At 50.5% G+C, this 8,383-nt stretch overlaps 1 protein-coding gene across 1 annotated transcript; it reads right to left on the reverse strand.

The window, feature by feature from the left end:
• Positions 1-4,456: 4,456 nt before the first annotated feature.
• On the reverse strand, positions 4,457-5,981 carry LOC111519575. Its single transcript, XM_023180990.2, has 2 exons — positions 4,847-5,981; positions 4,457-4,769 (listed from the first exon to the last, which is right to left on the reverse strand). Exons 1-2 carry the CDS (start codon positions 5,924-5,926, stop codon positions 4,764-4,766), a joined length of 1,086 nt encoding a protein of 361 aa, XP_023036758.1. The 5' UTR covers positions 5,927-5,981; the 3' UTR covers positions 4,457-4,763.
• Positions 5,982-8,383: the final 2,402 nt, after the last annotated feature.

The raw sequence follows: 8,383 nt of genomic DNA on the forward strand, positions 1-8,383 counted from the left end.
TATTAATATGCTTAAAACATCTATACTATCCCATTTAGTTAATAGATAGCTATAGTATTATTTGTTTGTCTGTTTTTTCTGTTGTGTATTTGTCCACGCGATTCGTGCCGTGCGTTATACGGCTGCACCCCTCGGTCGGTCGGGTGGGAGGTGGGCAGTTATCTGCTTGGGCTCGCGCGTAACAGGCTCTGTTCTGGTGTCGTAGGGGCCAATTGAACGTACTGCGCATAGTATCGTCAACGTCCGCTATGTAAAACCGCCATATTAACACTTCACTCCTCGAAGTACACGGCAGAAGCAGCAGCGATTCTAGCTGCCTGCACTTACGCCCAAAGCCTGGGTTACCCGTGTGCAATATGCTCGGACTCGCTGTCAGCGATCCAAGCAGTGGGTCAAACAAGTAACCAAAGCCCGTATACAACGACGACTCGCGTTATTCTGACACACCAATACCCAAAAATAATCCTAGTATGGGCTCCAGGCCACACAGGTAATCAGGGAAACGAAACAGCGGACTTGGCCACCAAACAAGCTCACCAATTCCCAAATATAATTGAGTGAATATTAATTACAAAGATGGAATAAACTACATTAAGAATACCTTAAAGGGATGTATGGCTAAAAACATCAGACCATTACAGGACAGTCAACCTAAGTCAAACCACAGCGAAAGACTCACAAATAAAAATAGAAAACCCCATTACACGTTTCGACTTCGTCAAATTCCAAAGACTCCGGTTTGGACATACCCGCCTCACCCATGAGTTTCTCTTTAAGAAACAGCTTCCACCACAGTGTGCCCAGTGCAACAGACATAACACAGTCCTTCACATAATCTTAGATTGTCTCAAATACAATACAATAAGAAAGAAATACCTTTTCTTTCCATTAAACAATTTCTCCAAGAAGCAAACCTATCCCATCTTATATAATCATCTGGATCAAAGTTACTAAAATATAAATTTTCAATAATACATATTAAACTTTATGTACATACACATATGTATATACATCTATAATCCTGTAAATATATTTCTAACTAGTTAGCTTTATTTTTAGCTTAAGGCCTAGTAGGCCTCGGTCAGACTATAAATAAATAAATAAAATTTTTTTTTTTTTTCTTACATGGTGAAAACATATGCTGTATCTTGTTTACAATGCGTTTGGGTACAATGAATGACATATGTAAAAAGCAAAGATTATACTTGTTACAACCTATTTATTTAACAAAAACGATAAAGATTAATTAGTATTTTTTGGATTTGATTTTGGTTTGTCCGCAGACGTCTTGTTCGTTTCGAGGCCGGAAGAAAAGAGAACGACGCCGTCTCGTGCCTATCGAGAACTTATCGCTAACCTCGATACTTAGTACTAACAATCGATACTTATTACTAATAATCGATACTTATTACTAACAATCGATACTATAATACTGGTTTCGGTATATGCATGAGCATTTAACAGACATTGTAAATAATTGGAATCTTACAACTCGGCCGTCCTGACGAGGAATCGACCTCGATTCCAATAGTTAACAGCTAGAGGGGGGGGGGGGGTAAATAAGAACCTTACGGGGCTGGTGTCGCCTTTGTTTGGTTATCAGAAGTGCAATCTTGATCAGGGGCAACCCATAGCTTTAATTTGGAGGCTTCTAGGACCCCGTCATATGGTAGTTGGGTGATTTGGGAACCTTCTACATCCCGGATCACATATCGGTCATTCGGAAGTTTCTTATGAACCACATACGGACCACGATATCGCCTGATAAGCTTTTTGTTTGTGCCTGCCGAAGTGTCTACATTCTTAATAACTACGAAATCCCCTTCCTCAAAACTAACGGCCGGGGGTGATGCTTCGAATAATATTCCGAATTATATTCCTGGGATTTAACAATGTTACGAAAGGCTAATCTCCGGACGTCTACCTCTGAGGCATCGACCTCCTCCGTTCTCTCACCCAATCGTTCGGTTAATTCATCTATTACCACACCTCGCTGTTCAACACCAAATAGAAGTACGGAAGCGGCAAATTTGGTTGTGGAGTGGACAGAGTTATTCAGGGCAAACTCTATGTTCGGCAGTTGTTGGACCCAATCTGCGTGGTCCACGGGTTCCGTTAGTTTCCCCAACATGGGGCCCAAAACACGGTTAACCCGCTCGACTTGGCCGTTAGCCCGGGGTGAGGCAGTGGCATTCAGCACATGAATTATATTTTTGGCCTTCAGAAATTCTTCAAACTCAGAGGAAGTAAAGCAGGTACCTCGATCGCTGATGATTCGGCGGGGTCTACTGTAATTGGCGAAGTACTGGGATTCTAATGCCTGACACACTTCGCGTGAATTCGTCGTGGCGGCAGGGTACAGCTTCACGAATTTAGTAAAAGCGTCAATGACAACTAGAAGATACTTTTTCTTAGAGCGTATGGACGGAAGGGGGCCCAGGTGGTCGATATGAACGGTATCAAACGGAAGGGGCACTTTCGGAATACTATGTAACGTGACACGGTGGTCCGAGGCGGACGCGGAGTAGTAGATACACTTGAGGCAATTCCTAATGTAATTGTTAACATAAGATTTCATACACGGGAACCAGTAGTGCTTCTTGATCTGTGTACAACATTTCTCCGTGGCCATATGGCCAAGCTTCTCGTGCACTACTCGTATGACATGATTTATCATCTCGGAAGGGACATAAAGTTGGGGTACACTCGTCGAGGACAGGCGGTACACTACTCCATCTCGCAGTTCGAAATCCGCTATCTCATATTTCTCCAACTCATCTCGGAGTTTGACAATCTCAGGGTCCCGGTTCTGGGTTAACTGCAGTTGGAAGTCGAGGTTTAGATCGTCAACGTAGGCGGCAGTTTCTATTCTGCTTAGAGCATCAGCATGGGGCATACCAACCCCCGAGCGGTGTACAATCGTGTAGTTATAGTTTTCCAACAGCAGGGCCCAGCGAGCAATCTTGGCGGAATGTCCACCATTTCTCAGTGTCAGCGCAAGGGAATTACAATCGGTCACAATTTTGAACGGAATGAATTTAAGGTATGTCTCAAAACGTTTTAAGGCATATACGATGGCTAACGTCTCTAGCTCATAACTGTGCAATTTCGATTCAGCGGCGGAGGCCATCTTAGAGAAGTAGGACACTGGGTGTAATTTACCGTCTGTTTGTTTCTGGAGGAGCACTGCTCCGAAACCAATTGAACTAGCGTCGCAGTGTAACTCTGTTTCAAACTTCGGGTTGTAAATAGATAACACGGGGGATTCGATCAATTTCAACTTCAGTGTTCGGAAAGCTTCCAGGCATTCTTCGGAGAAGACATAAGGGGTATCTTTTCTTAACAATCGGGACAGCGGACACGCAATCTTAGCGAAACCTAATACAAATCGGCGGAAGTATGAGAATAGGCCTAAGCAACGCTCTAATTCCTTGCCATTTCTTGGGATGGGCAAATCCCGTATCGCCTGAATATGAGCTGGTTTGGGCGTGATACCGGCGGCATTGGCTAAGTAGCCCAAGTACTCTAATTCCCTATACGCAAAACGGCATTTGGTCAGCTTCAGGCCTAGCCCGTTCACTCTTAACACATACAATATTTCCTTCAGAATCTCAAGGTGGGTTTCAAAGTCATGCGATGCGACTAGGATGTCGTCCATATATATCACTAGTTGACCTTGGTTTATAAATTTCTTAAGGACAAAATAAACGAATCTAGCGAACACGGGGGGACCATTACAAAGTCCGAAGGGCATACGTACATATTCAAACTGGCCATCAGGGGTTACAAAGGCAGTATATTTGATCGAGTCTGGGTGCATTTTCACATGGTGGAAACCGTTCTTCAAGTCCAGGATAGTGAAGAATGACTTGCCACCCAGATGTTCAATGCAATCATCTAACAGAGGGATCGGAAAATGATCTCGAACTGTAATTTTGTTTAACGGCCGGTAATCTACACATTTCCTCATTGTGTTGTCCTTTTTCCGGACAGGGACAATAGCGGCAGCGTAAGGAGAACTACTGTGGCGAATGATGCCAGCTTTCAAGAGATCATCACAAATCTCCCGCACTTCGATGCGTTCGTGGTGCGACAGACGGCGGGGGCGGCAGAAAATCGGAGTTTGGCTAGTCAATTCTATTTTCATCTCATAGTTCATGGGCTTGACTAAATCTGGATTAACCTGTACGTATGAAGTGGAAATAATAGACTTAAGGGCTGCGGTTTGCTCTTCCCGTAACGTGGGCTCTATATCAAAATCTAACTCACTGACAGCCGGGAGCTCAATGGCATTTATCGTCATGAGTGCATCATTTAGTGTTTCCGAAGGTACGGCAGAAGTTTCTAGAAGGGGAGAATCAGACAACAATTCGGCAGACACAATCTCATTCCTGTCGTGCGGTAGTACCGCTAGCTCTTTCCTCAATATATTAAAAGACTTCAGAACAGCAATAACTTTTGGATTTATACATTCAGTCGGTTTATTCATGAGTATCAATGATTCTTTTTTATATTTCAGTTCTTTCATTTTACAGAGTCTAATATTATTTTTATACAGGAGATCTCTGCCTATGATCATCGGCAGTTCAGTTGCTTGGTTCGCCAGGACTTCAAACGTATGTATTGTCTGTGTGTTGCAGAGGTTAATCCTACACTGGACTTGGCCTAATGACATAAGTTGGTTGTTTCCTAACCCACGGCAGTTCAATTTATGGGGTCTAAGACGGCAGTTGGAAGGGACTTCAGAGTAACGTATAAAACTTTTAGGGCTGCCCGAATCAAGGAGAGAAAACATATCTATAAATTTCCTATCTTGCACTTCATCACAAACAAAAGCGACACTCACCCATTGTAGATGGTCTACTCGATCTCCCGAGTCATCAGCAGCGGCGGCAGCAGTGGTCTTGGTGGCATTACCGATCCGAGACGGGCAGTTCTTGTAGATGTGGCCCACTATGCCACACTTAAAACACGAATTCGGGGGTCGAATTGGTTTCGGGCATTGACTCTTGTAGTGCCCCCATCCCGAGCAGTTATAACATCTGGTTTCACTCATGGGGGAGCCAACCGATTTGTTTCCAGCATTGGTCGCTGGCTGCGCCTTCACGCTACTGCTTTGTTTGGAGGCGACAGCCTGTACACGGATGCGCTCGTAGCGTTCCAGGAGTGGCTTCAGTTCCGCCATTGTCCGCGCTGAGTACAGCATGCCGACTCGAGTGGAGCTGTCCCGCAAACCATCGATAATCATATCGACCAGCTCATTCTCCGGAATCGGAGCATTCATAGCAATCTCTTGCATTTCAATCGCAAATCGTAGACATCCCTCGCCGGCCTTGATGCGCCGGCTCCGCAGAGCGTGATACACCTCCTCCGTGCTGCGCGAGCGTCCAAATTCTCGCAAGAGGATTGCCCTTAACTCCTCGTAGCTGTGCACCGACACTGTGCGCAGCAGCACCGCCGCCGTCCCTTCTAACATACGCCGGCATGCGACCAAACGTAGGCGATCGTTTAGCTGCAGGATTTCGAATGCGTCCTCCAGGTCGGTCAACCATTTTTTTACATCATACGCGGTATCCGCTGAAAACCGAGCCACCATGCTCTCGATGACACTCACGTCGCTGACTTGCTGCCTCGGTGCTCGGAATTCGTCCATCCCTTGCTGCAGTTTGAGGATTTGTTGTTGTAGCTGCAGCAACTCGTGTTGTTTCCGCAGCGTCACCAGTTGCTCATCCAAGCTGGGAGAAGCGGAAGCGGCCGGTGTGATGGCGGCCTCGGCTGACGACACGGAAGGCACTAGAGCGGGCATCCCTTCCCATGGGTCCGCGTCGGGACCCGTAACGGGTGCGGCGAGTGAGGCCGCAGCCCGCATGGCAGCTATATAGCCAGTGGGCACAGCGGATGTGGCAGCTGCGGCAGGCACAGTCATAGATGCGGCGGCGGGTACAGCAGTGGCAGCGGCGGTGGGTAAAGCAGTGGCAGCGGGTACAGCCATGGCAGCGGGTGCACAGGCGGCAGCGGGTACAGCCGTGGCAGCGGGTACAGAGGCGGCGGCGGGTACAGCGGTGGTGGGTACAGCAGTGGCAGCGGGTACAGCAGTGGCGGCGAGTGTAGAGGCGGCAGCGGTTACGGCAGGGGCGAATATAGTAGCATTTGGCCCAGCAGGGGCGGATGCGGCGGCAGCGGGCCCGGCAGGGGCGAATGTGCCAGCGGTTGGTTCAGCAGGGGTGCGTATGATGGCAGTTGGCCCAGCAAGGGCGAGTGTGGCAGCGGTTTGCCCAGCAGGGGCGGATGCAGCAGCGGCGGGCCCGGCAGGGGCGAATGTGACCGCGGTTGGCCCAGCAGGAGCGGATTCAGCAGCGGCGGGCCCGGCAGGGGCGAACGTGGCCGCCGTTGGCCCAGCAGGGGCGGATGTGGCAGCAGCGGGCCCGGCAGGGGCGAGTGTGACAGCGGTTGGCCCAGCAGGAGCGGATTCAGCAGCGGCGGGCCCGGCAGGGGCGCATGTGGCGGCGGTTGGCCCAGCAGGGGCGGATGTGGCAGCAGCGGGCCCGGCAGGGGCGAGTGTGACAGCGGTTGGCCCAGCAGGAGCGGATTCAGCAGCGGCGGGCCCGGCAGGGGCGGATGCAGTAGCGGCGGGCCCGGCAGGGGCGGATGTGACAGCCGTTGGCCCAGCAGGGGCGGATGCAGCAGCGGCGGGCCCGGCAGGGGCGCATGTGGCAGCCGTTGGCCCAGCAGGGGCGGATGCAGCAGCGGCGGGCCCGGCAGGGGCGCATGTGGCAGCCGTTGGCCCAGCAGGGGCGGATGCAGCAGCAGCGGGCCCGGCAGGGGCGAGTGTGACAGCGGTTGGCCCAGCAGGAGCGGATTGAGCAGCGGCGGGCCCGGCAGGGGCGCATGTGGCGGCGGTTGGCCCAGCAGGGGCGGATGTGGCAGCAGCGGGCCCGGCAGGGGCGATTGTGACAGCGGTTGGCCCAGCAGGAGCGGATTCAGCAGCGGCGGGCCCGGCAGGGGCGCATGTGGCGGCGGTTGGCCCAGCAGGGGCGGATGCAGCAGCGGCGGGCCCGGCAGGGGCGAATGTGACGGCCTTTGGCCCGGCAGGGGCGGATGCAGCAGCGGCGGGCCCGGCAGGGGCGCATGTGGCAGCCTTTGGCCCGGCAGGGGCGGATGCGGCAGCGGCGGGCCCGGCAGGGGCGCATGTGGCAGCCGTTGGCCCGGCAGGGGCGGATGCGGCAGCCGTTAGCCCAGCAGGGGCGGATGCAGCAGTGGCGGGCCCGGCAGGGGCGGATGCGGCAGCGGCGGATCCAGCAGGGGTTCGTCTAGCAGCAGTTCGCCCGGCGGGGTCGAGCATGCCAACAGTTGGCCCAACATGGGCGGTTATGGCAGCAACGGGACCCGCAGGGGCGCGTGTGTCATCAGCCGGCCCAGCAGCGGCAGGCCCGGCAGGGGCGAGTGTGTCAGCCACGGGACCCGCAACAACACGTGTTTCAGCAGTTGGCTCCGCAGCGGCGAGCCCGGCAGGGGCGAGTGTGTCCGCAACGGGATTCGCAGAGGCGCGTGTTTCAGTCGTTGGCCCAGCAGATTTCGGTACTGCAGCGGCAGGCGCAGCCGCGGCGGCTCCAGTGGCCGCCGTTCCTTTAGCAGTAGTCACAGCAGTGGGTACATCCGCAGCGGTGGGCGTGGAGGCAGCCGTTCGAGATGACGAACGTGTGGTCTGCCGTGTCCCGAAATATGAATCTCTTCGGGTGGTCATCCCACTTCTGAGTTGTTACAACCTATTTATTTAACAAAAACGATAAAGATTAATTAGTATTTTTTGGATTTGATTTTGGTTTGTCCGCAGACGTCTTGTTCGTTTCGAGGCCGGAAGAAAAGAGAACGACGCCGTCTCGTGCCTATCGAGAACTTATCGCTAACCTCGATACTTAGTACTAACAATCGATACTTATTACTAATAATCGATACTTATTACTAACAATCGATACTATAATACTGGTTTCGGTATATGCATGAGCATTTAACAGACATTGTAAATAATTGGAATCTTACATACTAATTAGTATTTTACCATGTTAAGAGCAGAGATTATACTAATTATTATTTTGTTGTTCGCCTTATTTTAGACTTTTGGATTTTTTGTAAGCGTGTGGTGATAAGTGTGTTACCATTATCTCGTAAGACTTTATGTTTAGAAAATCTTAGCGTTAACTTGTTTCTAGGGTTTTCTTTTCGAAATATGCTATCATTAGTTGATAAGGGGGCTGCGGTTTTCCGAGCTTCATTAAGTTTATTAAGTTTGCTTTTAGAATTTTTATGTAAAATCTTTTTTACCTCTTGGTATAATTTTGATTGAAAAAAAATTTAATTTTTGTAAATATTCATGATTAGTGTC

Source organism: Drosophila willistoni, unplaced genomic scaffold (genome assembly GCF_018902025.1).
Source record: "Drosophila willistoni isolate 14030-0811.24 unplaced genomic scaffold, UCI_dwil_1.1 Seg159, whole genome shotgun sequence".
NCBI lineage: Eukaryota > Metazoa > Arthropoda > Insecta > Diptera > Drosophilidae > Drosophila > Drosophila willistoni.

Excerpts from the sequence above, each read along its gene's own strand:
- LOC111519575 (XM_023180990.2), bottom strand. The coding sequence starts at position 5,926 with ATGACTGTGCCTGCCGCAGCTGCCACATCCGCTGTGCCCACTGGCTAT.